Source organism: Balaenoptera physalus (assembly GCF_965194825.1).
Source record: "Balaenoptera physalus genome assembly, chromosome: 2".
Classification (NCBI taxonomy): domain Eukaryota; kingdom Metazoa; phylum Chordata; class Mammalia; order Artiodactyla; family Balaenopteridae; genus Balaenoptera; species Balaenoptera physalus.
Genome location: NC_138883.1, coordinates 113,649,250 through 113,671,371, shown reverse-complemented (window position 1 = coordinate 113,671,371; position 22,122 = coordinate 113,649,250). Strand labels below are relative to the sequence as shown.

General features: G+C 47.9%; 1 protein-coding gene across 1 annotated transcript in view; it reads right to left on the bottom strand.

Annotated features, from left to right (window-relative positions):
• Positions 1 to 8,580: 8,580 nt before the first annotated feature.
• LOC309654721 (NADPH oxidase 5-like) overlaps positions 8,581 to 22,122 on the bottom strand; it is a gene marked incomplete at its 3' end in the record, with an annotated part of 43,384 nt that continues 29,842 nt past the window's right edge. Inside the window, 13 exon segments of the mRNA XM_082449137.1 lie at positions 8,581 to 8,790; positions 8,794 to 8,820; positions 9,458 to 9,542; positions 9,820 to 9,944; positions 10,339 to 10,383; positions 12,058 to 12,252; positions 14,158 to 14,300; positions 17,610 to 17,698; positions 18,121 to 18,179; positions 19,368 to 19,535; positions 20,648 to 20,749; positions 20,753 to 20,826; positions 20,989 to 21,142. Coding sequence (XP_082305263.1) covers positions 8,581 to 8,790; positions 8,794 to 8,820; positions 9,458 to 9,542; positions 9,820 to 9,944; positions 10,339 to 10,383; positions 12,058 to 12,252; positions 14,158 to 14,300; positions 17,610 to 17,698; positions 18,121 to 18,179; positions 19,368 to 19,535; positions 20,648 to 20,749; positions 20,753 to 20,826; positions 20,989 to 21,142 — 1,476 coding nt within the window.

Below are 22,122 nucleotides of genomic sequence, written 5' to 3'. Positions count from 1 at the left end.
GACTGGCCAGTTCTGCCCCACACCCCTGCCACAATGCAGGCCAGAAACGGCGGGGCCTGATCTACCATGTTGGATTCATGAACTGACAATCCTTTATCCTTAAAGGATTCTCTGTCCCTAAAGGATTCAGGCCATCCCAGCTTGTTCTCTATTGTTTCATATGCCACAATTAGCCCACTTTTCCTTTGGCTCAAGATCTCAGCCACTGTTAAAATGCAAATGGCCCTAGGAGGGACACCACATTTTATTTCACACATCACTGAACTTGAGTAGTGTGGTGGTGCAGGAGGGAAGGAGAGGTTCCGTAAGGGATGCCCACCTGAGAGAGCCCTGGCCCTTCTTCCTCAGAGTCACTGCCCCCACCCCCACCCCCCCGCTTCCCCCACACAGGGGTAAGAAAGGAGAGAATGAGACATCAGAGTGGGAGGGAGAAGGAGGCACTGTGGAGGTTTTTCGCTCTCTCCAAGACAGCGTGTTCCAGACAGTCCTTCCATTTCTGGGACACTCTCTTAAGGAAATCATCCAAAGGAAGGGGAAAACAAAACTATGTGCTCATGCATATTAATTGCGGCTTTACTTATGATAGTGGAGAATTGGGAATAAACAAAACGTCCGGTAGTAGGGGCATGGTTAAATAATTTACGGCAAACCACTGTATCATTCATTACGTAGCCATTAAATACTACTAGTACTGGTACTACTACTACTATTAAATTTATGGTGCAATTACTACTACTACTATTACTACTTCTGCTACTACTATTAAATTTATTGAGCAGTTACTACTACTACCACTACTACCACCTCTACTACTATTAGTACGACTTCTACTACTGCTAAATTTACTGAGCAGTTATTAAGCTCCAGCCCTTGTTCTAAGTGCTGTACAGATGATCTCTCACCCAATCCTCACAACAATCCTATGAGGTAGGCACTTAGTAGTATCCATATTTTTCAGATGAGGAGATAGAAGCAAAGCAATGTGCCCAAGGTTCTATAGCTATTATGGGATAGAGTAAAAGACTCAACTCAAACAGCACAATTGAAGCTTAAGCTATAGAAATTAAAAATTATAAACCACAAATCCTTTAACTCAAACCTCGGTATATGATTAAAGTTGAAATCAGAGGCCATGTGCTTCAGCTGCAATGAGAAACCTTGGAAGAAATTTGAGGTAACAAAGTTGTTGACTCAAGTGGCTTTGAGAATGCAAAGCAGTGGGTTAGCTGTTACCCTTTGCTTACACAGATTAGGAAGAAGCAAACAGCAAATATTTATATACCAGTAACTAGAAAATTTAAATTAAATCTAAACTTTTCCCTTAGGCTGTCATCATAAAAGCAAGTTTCTTATGAATTAATATACTTAAAAGCATTTAGAACAAAGTCAATGCTATATAAATATTTGCTTTAATTGTTATTTACAAGAAAGGGCAAGAAGCTTTACTACAACATTCTAGGGTTTAATTGTTCTCTTCCAAAGACTGTTGACTGGTGCTTTAAGGCTTTGGATGTTTCTTATAGTAACCTATATGTGTTTGAATGTTTTTTGTAGAAAACTGTGTCTGATTACTTGAACTTAGAAACTATGTTTAGCATAGGAATTTGAATTTACTCATGGCAACCTTGTGATAATTAACCAGCCAAATAAGATCTAGTTCCAGTGAACTCAACAGTATAAAAAAAACCTCACCAATTCTCTTGAAGTTAGAAACATATCTAGAGGTATTCCTCCTTATATAAGATCTTCCGCAAGTAAAACATAACAAAACAAAATAATGACTAACAGATTAACTTTAAACATAGTACAAAACCTCAGTATTCCACAGAGATGTCCCATGAGGACTATTAAATAACCCAGAGAAACATGTTATCATGCAATGCTTAGTAAAAAATGTAGGATACAACACTTGCTGGGTGGGGAGGGGAGACTGCAGGGACTGGGGGGGAGGATGTTTAAACATTCCAATTTAATGAACGCATAAAAGAAGGGACCATCAGCAAAAGAATTCATACATGCCAAGCTGTATAATCTTTACCTTAGACCACTTTCTAAACTTTTTGATTGCTACCTCATCAGGAAACATATTGAGCACACACCCCCCAAGAAATATATACGTTTGTTCACATGTTCGTTTCTACTTACAGATTACGTCTATTAAAAATCTATGCTTGAGTAAAAGGAACCATATTACTCTCTCACCTTGAACAACTAGAAATATAAGCAAGGTATATAAAACAATGGTTTCCAGACATTGGTCAACAGGTCATGTAGGACTGTCATTACTGAGGGAGGAAACACTGATGTGAGCCTTACAATTGCCTGGCGTCAGCCTCACTGAATTGAGGAGATGGGAATTGGAGATCAGGGAGCCAGGACAGCTAGAACGTGCCAGGCACAAAACTAGAAAAAGGGCAACTGCAGAGAGGAAGAGAGACTGAAGGAAGAAGAGAAAGAGGAAGGGAGGATGAGGACTCACTAGCTCTGGAAATCTGCATAAAGTTCCCCCTCAGTCTTTGGCTGAGTGTTAATCTGTACACATGTGAAAGAAAATTACCAGAAAACATGAGGCTTCACAGTACCTGGAGCTCAAACAGAGCTGGCAATAGTTTGTGTTCCACCATCAAGAGTGCAGAGACCTTCTAATATACAAGGCAGTAGGATGAGTCCTCAGAGGTGCAGCACCTTAGCCCTGGGGCTGAATTAGCCCCACAATAAAGGCTGCTCTGGACTCACCCTAACAGAAGTTAAAAGCAAGTCTTGAAAGTATCCAAATCATCCTAAACAATGTCACTGTGCACCAGAGCAAAGTACAGTACTATTTAAAGAAATACCACAAAATCCAGAACACAACATGCAATTCACAGTACCTGCCACCCAGTAAAAGATTATCAAGCATGTAAAGAAACAGGAACATATGATTCATAACTAGGAGAAAATTGGTAATTAGAAACAGACCCAGAAATGACAGAGATGATGGACTTAGACAAAGATGTTACAGCAAACATTATAAATGTGCTTGAGAATGTAAAAACAAAACGAAGCAGCTATGATGAGAAGAGGAATGGAAGACATAAAAGATACCCAAATGGAACTTCTAGAGAAGAACAACACAATAAGAGAAATGAAAAATACAATGGATAGGATTAATAGCTAGTCTAGGTCCTTTGGTTTTTCCCTATAAATTTCAGAATAAGCTTCTTGATATCTATTTTTAAAAACCTGCTGGGACTTTTATTAGGATGGGAAGGATAGATAAGTTACTGCAGAAGAAAAGATGAGTGAACTTGAAGACATAGCAATAGAAACTATCTGAAATGAGGCACAGATTGAGAGGAAAAAACAACAACAACCATACTCACCATAACCTGTGAGATATCAAACAGTCTAAGATCTGTGGAATTGAAGTGACAGGAAGGAGAAGTGGAGACAGAAAAAAAATATGTAAAGAAAGAATGGCTGAAATTTATCCAAATTTGATGGTAACTATAAGCCCAGATGTCCACGAAGTTTGATGAACTTCAAGTACAAGAAATATAAAAAAACTGTTTCTCAGAAATGTTTTGTCCTTTTTAGTATACAGATCTTGCCCACATTTTGCTAAATTTATCCTTAAGTATTTCATGGTTCTTAAAATTCTATTTAAAGGTTTTCAAATACTAATTATTTGTTGTTTGTAAATAGAAATAGAATTGACTTTTGCATATTGACCTTATAACCTGGACCTTGTTGAACTCACCATGAGACTGATCTAAATAAAGAGCTAGAACTATAAAACTTCCGGGAGAAAACATAAGAGTAAGTACTCATGACTTTAGGTGAGGCAAAGGTTTTAGTTAGGACACAAAAAGCATGAAGAATAAGGGAAAGAAATCTGATAAATTGGACATCATTAAAATTTCAAAATGTTGTTCTTCAAAAGACAGTTTAAGTAAATGAAAAGACAAACCACAGACTGCGGGAATATATTTATAAAATGTACACCTGGTAATGGACCTGTTTCCAGAATATATGAAGAACTCTTATAATTTAATAAAAAGAAGACAAATATCTGGATTTAAAGAGCAGACAAAATATTTGAACAGACACTTTACAAAGAAGGCATACAAACAGCAAATAAGACCATGAAAATATCTTCAACATCATAATTAATTAGGGAACTGCAAATTAAGAGCATATTGAGATATCCCTATACACCCACTAGAATGGTTAAAATTAAAAAGACTGCCAACATCAAGTGTTGATGACTTGGTGCTTTGTAACCAGCTAGAGGGATGGGATAGGGAGGGTGGGAGGGAGGCTCAAGAGGGAGGGAATATGGGGATATATGTATATGTATAGCTGATTCACTTTGTTATGCAGCAGAAACTAATACAACATTGTAAAGCAATTATACTCCAATAAAGATGTAAAGAAAAAAACGTTGATGAGGTTGTGGAGCAACTGGAACTCCACTGCTGATGGAAATACAAAGTGGTACAGTCATTTGGGAAAAATAATTCGACAGTTTATAAAACTTAGCACATACCATACTACCCAGCAATCCCAATTCTAAGTATTTACCCAAGAGAAGAGGACACATATGTCCACACAGAGACTTTCATAGTCAAAAATGGCTAAAAAGTGGAAATAACTAACATCCATCAGCAACTGAGTGGAAAAACAGATTTGGTATATCCAGAAAATGGAACACTTCTCAGCAACAAAAAGGAATTAAGCACTTATGGAAACATGCAACAGCATGGATAAATCTCAAAGGTATTATGTTTAGTAAAAGAAGTTAGAAAAGACTACATACATATTATATGATTCCATTTTTATGAAATTCTAGAAAAGGAAAAACTATAGTGATCGAAAGCAGATCAGTGGTTGCCAGGAGCTGCAAGTGGAGAGAGGGTATTGATGCAAAGTGAGATGAGGGAGATTTTGGGGGTAATAGAAATGTCCCATGTTTTGATTATGGTGATGGTTATACAACTGGACACACCTGTCAAAATGCCATTGTATTTATTGGACACTTAAATTGATGAATTTTATTGTATGTAAATTATCCCTCAAAAAAACTTAAAAAAAAAAAAGTGTGACTACAAATCATCTTAGAATCAGGTTAAAATGTACCTTCCCGGGCCCTACAGTCACCCGTGTGTTCAAGGGCTTATTGAACCAGGGAACCAGTTGTTCTGATTAACTCCAGGCACTACATGGCTACACACTTGTCTAACTGGAAAATGCACAGCCCCAATTCTGTGCAGGGACGACGCAAAGCAGAGTGTGATGCATCTTTCTGGAGCATCAAATTTATTAACTAGAATTGGAAGAACCAAGGAGTTCTTGGGACAAGAACTATCCCCCTCCCCCACCAACACGGAAGACAGAAGAGTAGGGGAGGGGAGACGTGCCCCGGGAATGACAGTCCAGTCTCTGAAGTTTCACCCAGGTGGGGGTTGAGGGGCAGACCTGCAGCCACGGTGGCCTCGCTTTCGGTCGCCCGGGCTGCTCCGGACCGTCCTCTGAGCTGGCCAGGGTCTTGGATACGATGCTTCTGAAGGCCGTGCGGAGAACACACTCATCTTCCACTGGACTGGGCCCCAGGGAGCGCGGCGGCCTGACCTTCCTGCCTCGGTCATCCATGGGGTTCACATGGGCTCACTTTATTATGACGCCTCATGCTGGGCAGCTTGCAACAAAGATGTTTCAAAATAAAGTTCCAGATTCTCCCAGCCACCCCTTGCTTTTTCTGGCTGTGGCCAGAGAGAGTGGATGAGGACACACTCTCAGGCTGCCCAGCGTGGGAGGACCTTCCAGTGTTGGACACACCCAGGGGGCAGCTGGTTCCCTCTGGGGCTCCAATCCTGCTGCTGCTGGGGGTGGATGTCCCAGTGCCACACCGGGGGGCTGGGCTGGGGGTGGCAGTCCTCGACTCCAGGCTGGGTGGGGGACAGGCAGACTCACCGGTCTTCTGCCCTGCCTGCTGGTCTTCCTGCAGCTGCGCATTTTTTCTCTGGTAGAGTGACCTGGTTTGCAGGGAGGACACCACAGGGCTTGGAGAAGGCTCAAGTTCACTGCCACAGAGGTCCCCGCAAGAGAAGGGCTTCACAGTTATGATGGAGACCCCCACCTTGGGTTTCACGGAGCTCACACTGCCTGTCCCAGTGTCCTGGATCTGGTCGCAAGTCAAGCCCGGAGTCCTCACCATTGTCACCTCCCGGTCCTCTGCACAGGGTGGCTGGAGTGGCTCCTTCTGGCCCATGTTGACCCATGGATGCCTCATGAGGTCAGGTAAGGTGCCTCTGTCACTGGGGTTGAGGACAATCATTTTTTGTAATAGATCCCTTATCTCCAAAGACAGATAAGGTGGGATGGGGTATCGCCCTCGTAGCATTTGCTTCTGCAGCTGCTGGAAGTCTTTTCCCACAAAGGGCTGGGACCCAGTTACCATGGCGTAGAGCACCACTCCCAGGCTCCACACGTCCGCCGCAGGGCCGCTGTACCTCTGCCCCAGCAAGAGTTCCGGGGCAGCATAAGGGGCTGTGCCGCAGATCATGTCCGGTTGGCCAGTGTCATCACACTTGTTGCTGAGGCCAAAGTCTGTAAGTTTGACATTCATGTTGGAATCAAAGAGGAGGTTCATTGGCTTCAGGTCCCGGTGCACGATGCCCCTCTGGTGGCAGTGCTGCAGGGCGGAGAGCAGCTGCCGGAACAGGCCTCGGGCCTCCAACTCTGTCATACGGCCATGGGTCTTCAAATAGCGGTACATGTTCCCCCCACTGAGGTACTCCATCACCACGAAAAATGTCTTCTCTGTGTCAATCACCCCCAGCAGTTTGACAATATTGGGGTGATCGAGAGCCTTCATACCACACACGTCCCGGACAAGTGCCTGGACACTTAAGAGGCTCTGATACCTTTTTTTAACGACCTTGAGAGCCACCTGTATCCCGGTCAGAATGTGCCAGGCCAACTTCACTTTACCAAAGGTGCCTTCACCAATGGTGCGGAGGATCTCGAAGTCATCAATATCAATCTCCTTGTCAGCAGAGTTGGCTGTGAGGCCCTGCATCATGGTGATCTGCTAACTACACTGACTGACAGCACTACCTAGCAACACTCACTAACAATGCTAACTGTACCAACAGCGCTAACTAGTACTAACTACACTAACTATGCTAATAAACTATTAACTATACCAACAACACTCACTATGCCAACAGCGCTAACTAGTACTAACTACACTAACTATGCTAATAAACTATTAACTATACCAGCTGTGCTAACTATACCAACAATACTGACTATGCTAACTGTAGAGAGAAAAATGAGACAAATAAAAAAGAGTAGAGAAAAGAGAAAAAAAAATCAACAAAATGGCAGAAACAAGGAAAAAACAAGCTAACTGTAGGTCCAAGGCCGTCAGGTCACCAAAAGCAGCTTCCTGGGCTCTAAGGACCAAAAACCTGGGCCCAGCTTTCTCTTTTATAGGGCTTTGTGAAGTACATCACAGTGGTGCACTATGAGGTCAGAGCAAGAAATGGACCCATCACAGCTGGGGATAAACCACAGTGGTTTTCTCACTTTTTGAGTTCAAGGCCCCTTTACACTTAGGAAAAAGGATCCCAAAGAAATTTTTCTTTACGTGTGTTATTAGATATTGGTATTCACTTTGTTATCAATTAAAATCTATAGGATACTTCAGGGGCCTTTTTATTTCTAGTTTGAAAATGTGTAATAATTTTAAAGACCTCATAATGTCTACACTTGAAATATTCAATTCCTTTTCCTTAAATTCTGGTCTCAAAATAATGTTACAACTTAACTGACTTCATGATACTATACAAAATGTTCTGTTGCGTAAGGCACGATAAGGTACATTATGAAAGTCTATGAAGCTGAGAGAAGATTTCCCAGGAAGGTAGGTCATGAGCAGATTTCTCATCAGGAGCCTCGGAGGCCAGATGGCATGGCTCAATGTACTTGAAGTGTTGAAGGAAAGAAACCGTCAACCAAGAATCCTATATCTAGCAAAACTTTCCTTCGAAAATGAGGGAGAAATGAAGACATTCCCAGTTAATCAAGAGTTGAGAGAGTTCTTAACCACCAGATCTGCCTGCCACAGGGAGTTCTTCAGGTTGGAGTCAAGGACCCTAGGCAGTAACTCAAAGCCTTAGGAAGAAATAAAGACCTCTGGTAAAAGTAGATAGACGGGCGATGAGAAAAGCTAGTACTATTGTAACTTTGGTTTGTAGCTCCACTTTTGGTTTTCTGTTTGATTTAAGAGACTAATATATAATAAAACACACACACATACAAATCAAACAAAAAAAAAAATGTACCTTCCCGGGCCCTACTCCCAGATAATCTGACTTGGAAGGTCTGGAATGAGGTCTGGTAATCTAACTTTTTAAGTGCTCATTTTGAATAAAAAGAAATGTCATAAAAAAGAGAAATGGGGTGGGGGAGGCTATACATTTTTATAAAATGTGAATAAGAAAAAATATCAGAAGGAAATCCTTTAAAATGCCTGGATACCTAGATGGGATTATGAATTTTTTTTCTCTTCTCTCTTTTAAGTTTCACAAAATTTTACATTTTGTTGGGGGAAAAAAGCAGCCCCCTCTCCCCCACATTTTTGATAGAAATCGAATAATCTAAACACTTTCTTAAAGAGCCCCTGAACCCCGCTGCCGCACCTCCATCATCCTCAGGCCCCGCCCCTCTCCTACCCTCCTGAGTCTCCTCGGCCTGGTCCATCTCCAGTCTGGTCAGCAGGCTCACAAACCACTCGAAAGACCGCTAGCCTCGGTTTATCCAGATGAAGTCCACCTATGGAGAAGGGCCCAGTTCAGAGGGGGGCCTACCTCATTCACTCATATCTGTGATCCCCAGGGCCCTGGTGTAACCACCCTGCTGTTAGCAGGGCACACATTATCGCCCCCATTTAAGGGATGGGGAGACCGAGGCTCGCAGAGGTGAGGAACGTTGCCCAGGCCACAGAGCAGCATGGGATCAGAACTCGGGGTCCTGACAACCAGGGCAGGATTTTCTCTAATAATCTATTGTTTACAGCAAGCAGTATTCTGAGATCTTAAGTTTAGGACAGCCAGAAAAACATTACTTCATTATTTTTTTTTTTAGAAACACTTTGAAGTGGCCTACACAGAATAATAAATTTTCAAACGGCAAACGTTTTCGTTTTTAAAACCACCATCAGGTCATGGCTAGCAAGCATCATGGCTGTAACTGAATCCCGGCTGCCTGACTTTCAGACTCCGTGTTCTTTAACGAGATGCCCGCCTTTAGGGCCCAGAATGTCTCTCTGGGGGAGCCCTGAACACAGAGACCAGCGGATCCAAGCTGGGGAGAGGTCATCTATCCTTCCCCTGCCTCTGCACAGGGGGCACCTAGCTCTGGTGTCTGGGGAGCTCCCCAGTCCTTCCTGCAGGAGGCGGTGCTCACTCACCTTGAGGAGCTTCCTGTCAGCTTCCGGCACACCCTCCCTCCCCGAGTGCTGGCAGTTGGGGCAGATGTGCCTTCTCTTCTGGTGCCTGAGGGGAGAAGAGAGGAGGGGCTTTTGACTTTGGGGTGAGTATGAGATTTCTCAGGACCCCAGAGAACAGTGCAGGGCACAGGGAGGGAGGTGGGGTGGCAGGGCCCACCCCATGAGGAGGGGGAGGGATGAGACCCAAAAAAGAGCAGGAGAGGAAAGAGGGAAAAGGGGAGAGGGAGCCAGGTGACAGGAGGGAGAAGGCAGGGCGGGGAGGGGAGGCCGTCTCTCAGGACGCTGCCCCGGGATGCAGGCAGGGCCACAGCCTGTCCACCCACCTGTACGAGATGCTCTGCAGGATAGAAGCAAAGGGGGTGATGCCGACGCCCGCCCCGATGAGCACGGCATGCTCGGAGGCGAAGATCCTGCGGTTGGGGGTCCCGTAAGGGCCATCGATGTAGCACTGCATGCAGGAGGGGTTAGAGGAAAGAGAGGGTGGGTGGGTGAGGGAGAAGCGGACCCCGACGCTTCAGGACCTCCCTTTATATGCAGGCAGTCATCTCCTGGGCTGGAACCCAGGAGTAAGTGGCTCCCACTCAGAGCACATTCTACACGCTGTGCTCTGAGCCCGAGTCTGGGAGAGCCCTAGTATGTTCGCATGCAGAGCTGGTGAGAGCAGGGCCCAGCCAGCACGCCCCGTGTGCCCTGTGAGGGCAGGGGTTTGGTTCCATTATCTGGAGACCTGGGAGTCAGACCGTGGGGACTGTGGAACCCGGGTACCAAGAGCCACAGCAAGCCCTCCCCGTGGGCAGAGGCTTCGATTCCTCTGCTTGGGGCCACCCCCTTGAGCCTCTCACCTTGATGGTACAGAACCGGTGGTTCTCAGAGGACACCTTGGAGACCTGCAGGGAGTAGAGCAGAGAAGGTGGGTCTCTGGGAGTGGGCGGGCCAGGCATTTCTCAGAGGCTTCCCCGCCCTTGCCAGTCGGAGCAACCTTACAAAAAGGGAATTGCCTTTTCTGCCCCAACCATTCCAGGGAGCACGGGGCACTTTCCACGGAGAACATCAGTGGTGTGCCGGTACACGGACTCTTCAGAAAAAGAAAGCACCACCACCAGCAACGACGAACTCCTGATTGTCAGTGTCTAGATTTCCGGTGTAAACACTGCCATCATGGCTCCCACCAATGACCGTGCTTAATAACTGGCTCTCAAAATTCCTGAAAATGTAACAATCGCTCTAGAGGTCCAACACAAGTCAGCTTCAGGGTGTGATGGGAGAAGACTCTCCCCAGCCGCCTCTTGGGCTCAGCCACTCCCGATAGCTTTCATGTTTCTAGACACAGCCCCGGCCTTGAACGTTCTTTCCCTGTGCCTAGAGCACGCTCTCCTCTTGCGCAGCTGGCAAATTCCTGTGCATCCTTCAGGGTGCAGCTCACTTGGAGCGGCTGCCCCTCCTGGAAGCTTTGCCCGGCTGCTCCAGGCAGAAAAGCCACGCATGGGCCTGGCTCAGAGTTCGCCCCTGCCCTTGGGACCCTGCTCTGGGCTTGCTGACAGGGAGCTGCCTGAGGGCAGGGAGCAGGCCTCCTCTGCTCTGCCTGACTCCTCCAGCCCCGAGGACAGGCAGACCAGATTCCCTGAGTTCAAAGTGCTTCCTTCCTGAAGATGAAGGAAACAGACCCCCCCCCCCCCCGCCCCGAAAGGGCTGCAGGGGCCTGTGATAGTTTCTCTCTGGTGAGGAGTGACCTTCACAATCATCCAGGCAAATCCCTTATTTCACAGAGAGAAGCCGAACCCGAGAGTGTGGAAATGACTCGCCCAAGTTCCCACAGAGCTCGGGGTGGAGCCTGGGTCTCCAGCTGCCCATCCTGCACTCACCGCGTCACACCACGTTGCTTCTTTGGGGGCAACTGAATTCTGTGTCCTCCACAGTGCTGGATGTGAACTACTTGTGAGGATTATTTTAGGAAGTACACTGTGAGAGGGATACTTCTCTTACAATTTTTTAAAATCCTTCCGATTGCAAGGAGAAAGCCTTACATCGTGGTTATTATATCTTTAACATCTCTCTAACGCTTACTAATCCCTCCTCCTTTTTTTCTTTCAAGAAGCTGAGAAAGAAAGAGATGGAGAGCGTGACAGAGAGAGAGAGGGAACAAGCAGTGGCTGCAGCTCAGGCTCCGAGCCTCACTTAGCAGGCAGCAACATCTGGCAAGAATTTAATTACATTGTTTTTGCTTTCAGAGTTACCTTCTGTTTATGGCACGTGATAACTGGTTCTTCATTAAACATGGCAATCTAAAGAGGCCTTTTAAAATACGATTAAGTTGACAGTAATGTTGGGATGTAAGGAGAAAGATTCAGTAGGAAGTATTACCTGTGGGAAGTAAATATGGCAAAAGTTATGAAGGTGCCATGCAGGTGACTGGCTACAGAAACACCACATGGCGTGTGGTCCTTCCTGAGTGTGGCCTGCCCTTGAGGCCTTCTCTTCCAAGTTCCAAGGACCCACCCACCGTTCCTGGGAAGAAAACTCATTGGCTCTCCAGGCTCCAGCCCCAGCTTCCTCAGCCTTACCCGGCACAGGTCCTCGGCTGCAGCTTCCCACTGTGCCTGAACCCCGTCCTTCGTCCCCACGTACACCAGGCCTTCATCGCCCTGCTGTGGAGTTCCCTTGGGCCTGTAGGACATCAGCTCCACAGAGACATCCTTGTTGGAGGCCATTGCGCCCTGTGCCGAGGCTCCAATGTGGATGGGCTGGGGCTGCAAACCCTGTTTGGTTTCAAAAAAAACAGTGCTTTATGATTTAAACCACAAGATCAGTACGTGTTCGTTTTTTTTAAAGATTCAGAAACTACAGAACTTTAAAGAATAATGTAAAAAAGTACCCTGAATTGGAAGACACAACTTCCCTAAACATTTTCTCTGTCCTTCCAGACCTTTTTCACACACACACACACACACACACACACACACACACACACTCTTTTACATAAATGGAACGTACTGCTTTGTAACTTGCCTTTTCCACTTACTACATCTTGACCAGCTTTACGTGCTAACGCATATACATTCACATAGTCTTTTTTAGGCAACTTACTATTCTATTAGAAGGGAGGTTAGTCATTTATTTAACTGCTTCCCTACTGTTGGGCATTTTGGTTATCCTCTTTTTCTCATTCTTGTTAACAACTACGGTATATTATATAAATTAGCTCTCTCCCTTTACCCTAACTTATTTTCTTCATAGCATTTATTACCACGTGACACATTTTATATCTATTTGTGCATTTACTGTCTATCTCCCCCTCCAGAAGGGAAGCAGTGCCAATGGCTATTTTGCTTATTGACATATCTCTAGCATCTAAAACAGTACCTGGAAAACAGTAGATCCTATGCTCAATAAATATTTGCTAAATGAATAAACAAGGTGGTTAATGCACTTCTTGTGTACGTGTCCAATTAGCTTTTTAGGCTAAATCCCTAAAAATGGCATTGCTGGGCCACTGGGTATAGATATTAAAATGCTGACACATATAGCCAGACTGCCCACCAGAAAGATTGTGCCAATTTATTCTTTGGCAGCGGTGCTTAAGACCCCAAGGAAACACCACTTTTAGTGTATCTACCCACCAATCTCAGTGTGCCAAGACTCACCCAGTTTTGAAAATCAGCTTTCTGTTTTGGCAGATTTCCCCTGATTAACAGGAGAGAACACTCCGCTTGTTTCTACCTACCTCTCCATTTCCCAGAGCTTTGCTCTTGGCACTGTTCAAGAAGGTCCCTCTGGTCTGACCAGGCAGGATTCCACATGGTTTTCTCCCCTGGACTTTAAATTCCACAGGGGCCAGGCAGGGCTGGGCCAGGCCTGGGGGCTTTCTTCCTTTGACCTTCAACAGGGTTCCCACATATTAACCAGTCTCCCGGCTTAGTGGTACAGCCTACTAAGTGTTCAGGCACCCTCAGCCTCCTACATCTATCCCTGCTTCCTCAGGTGCTGCTCTGATCTCTCTGTATTCCTCCCAAACCTCCCAGAACCTGTATTCACTCCAGGCACTGGCGGATTGTCAATTCTGTGCAGTTCATCAGGGCTCAAAAGATAACAATGCTGATGGTGATGGTGATGATGATGGTGAGAGTGATGGTGACGGGGATGATGATGGTGACGTGATGATGCTAATGATGGTGGCGGTGATGATGGTGATGGTGATAATGAATGATCCCTCTGGACCATGTTGCTCAGTTCACTCAATACTTGACATGCATTCATTCCATTGGTCCGTAAAAGAATCATGTGTAAAAGGAAAGCCAACGGTGGGAAGCACGTCCAGTTCGTAGATGAACAACTTGAGGCTCAGCAAGGCTAAAAGATGTGGCCAAGGCCATACAGTTAGAAAGCGTTAGAGCAGAGAGGTGGGGGTGGGTTTTTCCCATCTCAATTTCCCCCTCTTTGCATTGTCCCCTCCTTGCTAACGGAGCACATTGGAGCGGGGAGGGTCTGGAGTGGTCAGGCTTCGAGGAGGCTCTTGGACCACACAGTCTGGAGTTGCCTCGCCCTGTGTGCCACCGTCCAGCCGGTGTACACGACAGCTGCTCAGTGGTTGCCAACTAAGAAGGCAACTTGGTCCCCATGGGTTTGTCACCATGGTGGAGCCTTACTTCCCTGCAGTCACTTACCTGCGGCTTCCTCTGACTCCTTCTCATCTTCAAACTCCTCGAGAGCCTCTCGGAACCACAGCCCACTGGGTCTGATTTCTTGAAGGACTCATACAGCCTGTTTGTCCACTGGCCCTGGGACCGGATGTGTAGCCAGATGGTGTCTGAGCAAGAGACAGGGAGGGAGGAAAGGGTTCAGCACTGTTCTCCAGCAGGGACAGGCCCGTCTCACTTGGAGGGATTGGGACTGGGCGTCCGCCCCTTAAGTCCTCCTTTGAATGTCCTTCCTCAGGCCCAAACTAGCAGTCACAGTCATGGGACTTGGAGAGCCGAGCTCTCTGTGCAGACCTGGCAATCTTGCTCGGTGAGGTCAACCTAAGGGTTCAGTCTCCTTTGCCAAGGCAGGGGTCAGAGTGGCCCTGAGCACACTGGGAGCTCCCTAGGGGTGGGGGCCAGGCCTCCTCCATCAAGCCAGGGTCTCACCAAGGTGGGGACCCTCTCCCTCCCACATTCAACCGGGTGCCTGTCAACGGCTCTGCACACGGTAGGTGCTCAATCAATGGTGGGAACAACAGCTTGCATTGCCCCCAGTGTCTGGGATGCAGGGGGTGCTTACTAAGGTTCCCTGTTGAGTGGATGACTGATGGAAAAGCCTGGGGGGGGCTACCCCTCTATTGAGGGGTACCAGAAAGAACCCACATGAGAGTAAGGAGGCCCCTAAGAGATCTCCTGGTCTGGGGTTCTCATCCTTTTTCTTTTATTTTAAACCACGGACTCTTTTGGCAGTCCTATGAAGGAAATGGATAGACTCCTTCTCAGAGTAAGGTTCTTAAATACGTTGAATAACATATGTAGAAATTACAGATGAAACCAATTATAATGAGACAGTTATCAAAATATAGTTTTTAAAATTTTGATTTAAGAATACATGTGCGTTTTTGTTGATACATGAAATAACGAGATGCAGCAGGAGTCACATGGCCACTGGAAACGTGAATTAGCAATAAGCATGAATGATATCCCAAAGTATGGACAGCAAGCGTAACGTGATATGAAGAAGAGTCCATGGTTTTCATTTCGAAAAAGGCACAGGGATTGGTAACGCTACTATGGTTTGTTACCTGCATTCATACCTGAAGAAAAGGCTAAATTTTAGTTAGCGGTTAGTAAAAACAAAGATGTCACATTTTTTTGCCCACCTAAGTTCCTAAATAAACTGGTTGGACCCTGTGTTTACAGAGAGGTGAGGCACGCTCTCACAGCTTTGTGAGGAGGGGACTGAAAAGTCAGGTGCTTGGATCCCTACTCCCATGCGCCTTCCTGGCGCTTTCTCACCCTTCAGGGTACAAAGAGGCAGGAGGGCTGGGCTATGCCCTGTCGCACAGATGCGCCCTGAACTGCCTCACACAGTGACTCATATGGAGAAGGCCTCTTACATGTCAGCTGAATTCAATCAGCCGCACCTGCCAGCCTGAGTCCCACTCCTAATCCTGTAAGCCAGCTCTGCAAACAAAGTTGGAGGATTTACCAGCCCCCGTATGGACTCACTCAGCTCACTGTAGAGGACTCGGGCCCAAGAGATGGGCAGATTCCAAGGTGGGACCCTGAAGAAACCCCTTCAAGAATTAGTCCAATAAATAACATATCCATAAAATAAACATGGTCATTATAATCATATTAGTATTGATACACTGGAATAGTATGCAGCCACAAAAAGGAAAAGTTCTTCTTTTAAAAGAACTGACATGCAAAGATTTTCATGACATACTATTCACGGAGAAAAAGTGGGCTTTAAAACAGTGTGAACAGTGATCCCTTGCATGCAGAATTATCTCTGCTTCTGATTATCCATGGAGATGTATTGAGATCTGGAAGGCAATGGTTTTATTTTTTTTTCTTTTTAAAATTTTATTGGAGTATAGTTGCTTTACAATGTTGTGTTAGTTTCTACCGTACAGCAAAGTGAATCACTATACGTATACATATATCCCCTCTTTTTTGGATTTCCTTCCCGTTTAGGTCACCACAGAGCACTGAGTAGAGTTCCCTGTGCTATACAGTAGGTTCTCATTATGGAATGTATTTTATACATAGTATCAAGAGTGTATATATATCAATCCCAATCTCCCAATTCATCCCATCGCCCCTTTCCCCCTTGGGACAATGGATTTCTTTGGGTGGAATTACTTGAGGGATTTTAATTTTCTTCGGGACATGTTTCTATACTGTCTGAATTTTCTGGAAGCATCTCTGTTCTTTACAAAACAGCAAAGGAAAGAAAAATAGGAAGAAAATAACCCACCCTCTCTAACCCACACCCTCACCCCATTGTACATCCAGGCCACCACTCACATGATTCCAGGGCAGGTGTTGTGCATCTTCGGGAGGGGAACCCTGGACCTGGGTCTGCGCCCTGAGCTGAGGGAGCTGGGCCAGGGGGTGGGAGGCATCCTGAGTGAAGCTACAGCTTTTAGTGGGGGTGGGTCAGAGAACCCTGGCAACCAGAAGCCTTTACTCCTCATGAAGCTGAGCAAGGGTCTCGCGGTAACAGGCCACGCAAGGCCTCCTCTGTCAGAAGCGCCGCTTGAGGTGGGAAGGCCAATGCCCGGCCAGGAGGTCAGAGGTCCAGCTTGTGGCCCGACCAACAGCTCAGGACCAGAAGGCAGGCCCACGCATGGTTGCGAGTCAGAGGACAGCTGGGCAAAGGGAGGGTCAGCTGAGCGGTCCTATGGGTGCTGGGTATCCAGAGGGAATAGGGGTGGTCCAGGGATGGGGGAGAAGGGTGCGAGGGCTTCTGCTGCCTTGGCGCCCCACAGGGCTCATGGCCACATGGAGTGCGGAAGCCTGGCTTCCTGTCACAGCCCCCTGGGAAACGTCCTGGTCCCCTCTCCTCTGAGCCGCTGTTCCTCTGCTTAAGACCCCTGCGGGCTCCCAACCGCCTGCGCCATCCTGCGTTCCACTCTGCGTTCGAAGTCTTTCCAGTCCCACCCTGGTTCCCGTCGACTTTGCCAGCCACTGTTGTCTGCCTTCAGTCCCTTCTCTGACCCTCTCTCCCGTCCCCCCTGCCCCTACTTCCTTCCTCCCTACTCCACCTAACCCTCAGCCCAAACTACATCAGACCCTTCTACGTTTCCACGTTTTCATGCTTCTCCCTCCGCCTCCACCCCCTCGTCCTTCCCTACCTAGGAAACTCCTACGAACCCTTCAAAGTTCAGCTGAAATGCCACCCTGCCCACTTCCCCCACCAGGCCAGGCCCTCCCCTGTGACCCTCACGGCAGCCGGTACAGCCCCAAACACCCCATTCGGTCAGCATCTGCACGTCTGCCTCTGTGTTCCAGAGGGAGCTTTGGGAGGTTGACTTTGTGTGTCTGGTCTTGTTCACCTCTGTGTTCCTGGTTCCCAGCCTTGCTTGGCACACGGCAAGGACTCAGTAATACCTGCTGAGTGACCGGTGGGGCTGGCGCAGGCCTACCTTTCTGCTCAGGAGTGCTGCTGATGGTGAAGGGGTGCCACTCGTGGTGCGCAATGGTGGGGATGTTCAGATACAAGTGAGTGAGTGACCTGGGGAGAGAAGAAAGAGACCAGGGTCATCTGTGCAGGCCCAGAGCTGCCAGGGGCCCCAGTGCCAGAGGATGGAGGCTGGGCCGTCTTTCTCCACCATAAGCCAGGCTGGCCCCAGACATGAGACTCTTCTGTGCCTGTGAGTGGGGTCTCACCCCTGCAGCACCTCTGTGAACCAGGGGGTGGCAGTGATCAGAGAAGGGAAGTCAGGCTGTGTCTGAAGTGGGGCTCATGGTGTGATCCCACTTCTCGTGGTATAAATACTGCTTCTCAGTGGTCCTCCACCTCTGTGAAGCCCCTGACTGCTCCAGCCCCTTTCCTGGAACTTCTGTGGCACCTGGGTGGTATTCCAACCGTGAACGGGCATCTCTCCAGGATACAACAGCCTCCTGGATAGTAGCTTCAGTTTATTGAGCACTTACTTGGTGCCAGAGCTGTGTGGAGCTCTTCTAGTGCTATCTCTGGTCCTCACAGAGACTCTCTGAGATGCATGTCATTCTTTCTCCACTTTACGCAGGAGAGGCTGAGGCTCAGAGAGGTTAAATGACTTGCTCAAGGCCACCAGCTAAGAAACCACGGGATTTGAATCCAACCACTCTGTCTGATGCCAGGGTCTAGACAGAAACCTCGGCCTCTTAGTCAGCTTCCGTGTCCTCACTCTCAAGCTGTCCAGAGTCAAACCCACCCAGAACTGCCTTCCCTTTCTCCAAAAATGGCCCCAGTTACTCAGGCACCTGCAAGACAGCCTAGACGCCTTCCCCACCTCAACCGCAAATGCAGCCAGTTACCTCTTGAGTCTTTCTGTGACATGCCCCCTCCCCACCCAGTTCAAGGTCAAGGATCTCGTGAGCTCTCATCTACATGTGTGCGACAGCCTCCCCAGTGGTCCCCTCCAAGCCATCTTCTACAGAGCGACTAAAGAAATGCAGCTGGAGTATAAAGCAGCTCAGTACCACCGCCCGCCCGCCCGCCCCCACTCTGCTCAAGGGTTCCCTGTGGCCTGCAGAGTGAGGCCACTCACCCTTAGGCCCTGCCCACCCCTCCAGCTTCTCCCTGGCACCTTGGCTCCAGCTGTGCCAAATTACCTGTAGTCCCCCAAGCACAGTATGCCCTTTCATAACTCTGTGCCTTTGCCCATGCTGTTCCTTATCCAAGCAAACCCTTCCCTATCTTGTCTATCCAACAAACTCCTATTCATCTTTCAAAACCCTGAAAAGGCAGCTCCCCTCTCATTCTGAAGCTTCTCTGATCTCTCAAAGACAAAGAGTTTTAACACCTCCTGGGATTCTTCTTCTCTTACCAGCACAGCCCTGCATTGTAACGGAAGGGCTGACTCTCCTATTAGCCTGTGTGCCCGTGGAGAGTGGGACAGTGCCTGAGCCTTCTCTGCATCTCTGTCACCTAGCACAGGGCCTGCCACCTTGTAGACACTAATATATACTTACTGAAGGTATTCTGTGCACACTGGCCTTTAGTGGTACCCTGCCTACCTGTCATTCCCCTTCCAGAAGTGTCACTCCCGGAGGGCTGGATCGAGTCTTGCACTTTGCTTATCTTCTCCACTGTGATGGGGCTCCCCATTTCCTTGGGGGCGGGGGTCTAACAGAGTACTCAGCTGCTGCACCCCACCACCTGTGACTCCCCTTGGCTCCTCAGGCCCCCTTTGCACCTTGGAAGGGAGGAGATTGACTTCCACGATGCACAGGGCCTCCATGCGGGATGCGGCCAGGCCGACGGCCTTCTCCAGGAAGAACAAGGTGCCAGGGACCAGCAGCCACTTCCAGAAGTTGGGCCCGTGCAGACATGGGAGGTAGGACAGGTGGGTCCAATAGAACACCTGTGGGGGTGGGGAGTAAGTTGCCAGAGTCAAGGCCTGGGGGTGGAACAGAGCCAAGGTTCACGGCCATCCTTAAAGCCAGGACTGTGCCCAGAGCCTTGGCCACACACACCCTCTCCTGGGAACAGGCTTGGGTAGGAGGTTGGGGGTGGGAAGCTTCGTTGCCTCTCTGTTCTGGGGGGCTTGGCCCAGAAAGTCTGTAAGGGAAGATTCTTGGTGCTAGTGGCAAACATCTGGAACATCTGCCTGGGGGTGTTCTGGGCAGAGTGAACTGCCCCCTCCGATGGGCTCATGAGCATCAATGTCCCAGCCCACGGACCCTTTCTCAGGGGGAAGGAAGGAAAGACAGCAGTGGTGTTCTGGGAGTGGAGGAGAAAGCAAAGCCCTGAGTTTCAATGCCTGCTCTGCTACTAGCTGTGGGACCTCGGCCTGGTAAGTTACTTTTCTGAGAGTCAGATTCCTCATGGGTCAAATGAGGATGCTGATTCTGACTTCAAAGGATCATTGCTGGCCCCAAGTAGGTGCCGTGTATATATATATATATATATATATATGTCTATTTCTGATGTGACCAGATCAGTCCAAGGGACAGTTCCGGTCTCCCAACCAAATCCTCTGTGACCTCTTGTATCTCGAGGAGGCTAGAGAGAGGAAAGCAAAGCTAGACCTAATACTTTTGGACTGACCATGTGCCAGCTGTGTGTAGTTATTGGCTTCACATGTATTATCTCACTTAATTCCTAAAATATTAATAACTTCAAAGGTAGAGAATTATAGCTCTGTTTTACAGATGAGGACAGTGAGTGACCCGCAAGTAGTGGGGTGGGGATTAGGATCCCGAAAGCCTGTGTTCCTTCCCCTCCCTGTGCCCAGTTTAATCCAATTAGAGCAAGGGGATAAGCCAGCAAAAAAGCCAGGAGAATCTTCTAGAGCAGAACATTTTCACTCAGCAGACATAAACTACAGCCCAATGGCAGAACCCCAAATCACATGTCCATAGTATGCAGACCGTCTGGAGCTTCCTGGGCTCTGGAGTAATTTAGAGGGAACACAGTCTGAAATGAAGTTGGGAGCCCAGCATGGGACAGGCAAAGGGGCAAGGGCTGGGGCACCTCAAAGTGGCCGCTCCTGCGGACACAGGAGCTGGAGCAGGCGGACATGAGAAGCAGCAGTAGCAGCAGGGCCACACCGGTCAGGGAGGCCAAGCCGCGGACCTAGCCAATGCCAGGCCTCATGGTGAGCAGCAGTTCCCAAAACTGGAAGGGGCTGGCCTTGGACTGAGCCCGGAGTGCTGGAGACGAGCACAAGACAAGCTCTGCCCACTGCACTTTCCCTTTGGGGTTCCCACCCCTCCCCCTTCTCTGCCCATCGGGCCGGCAGGACACACAGGGGCAGGATAACCGAGTGGTTTGTGGAAAGCCCAGGTCCCCACCCCCAGCCCCAGGCTACTCACCGAAGTTCACCACATGGGCCACGGTGTGGACGAGGGAGAGCCCGACCACCACGTAGCCCATAAGCTGGTGGAACTGGAGGTTGTGGTGCAGCGGCAGGACCTGAGCCAGCCACGTGGCCCGCAGCCACGTGAGGCAGCGCCTAAGCATCAGCACCTGGCCGGGCAAAGCGGTAGCGAGCCCCACCTGGCTCGCTCTCCGCCCTGTCCTCTGCTCCCCAGCAGCTGTTCCCCTACCCTGAGCCTGTTGTGCTTCCTAAACGGGGCCCTGTCACCACCTCCCCTGCCCCCAAGCCTCCGCTGTTCCCCTAGGTCCAAAGCTGGGGGTCTGCAAAGTAGGATCTCCAGAATTGGTGAAGAAAAAATGTTACAGAATGTCTGCTGGTATCACTTTTATCTCAACACGTGGGAAGCACATAAGCTTTTACTAATATTTAGTATCTGTGTAGACATGGTGCCCTCATTTAGTCATATGTCAGACTGGCACCATGTCACATGTGGTTCTCGAGATGTCCTGGGGGCAGTTGGGGCTTTTCAAGGGGTTTATGATGAAGGTCCCCTCACTTGCTCGTTTACTTCAATGTATTTATGCATGCCCTGATACGTGCATTTGCAGATTACATTAACTGCTTTTAACTTAAGTAAGCTAACCACCCCTCAGAAGGGACAAGTAGCTTAAAAAGATTCCCTACAGAGAAAATGCAGATTGCAAATAGTGTTAATAAGGCAAGAGCAAGTGACCACAAAAATGAGTCACGTGTCTCCCACCCCTGGTGTGAATTCTTTGTAGCCAGTTATGAGGTTATAAATAAAACCCACTCTAATAAGAAGCTGATATTGTCGGGAGGAGTATTTGGACTAGAGATGTACATCCCTGATCATCAAGAATGAACCTTGGGACTTCCTTGGCGGTCCAGTGGTTAAGACTTCGCCTTCCAATGCAAGGGGTGCGGGTTCAATCCCTGGAGCTAAGAACCCACATGCCCTGCGGCCAAAAAACCAAAACATAAAACAGGAGCAATCTTGTAAAAAATTCAGTAAAGACTTTAAAAAATGGTCCACATCAGGAAAATCTTAAAAAAAGAAAGAAAAGGATGAAGCTTGCCTTATAGTTATATTGTGCCATAAACCTATTGG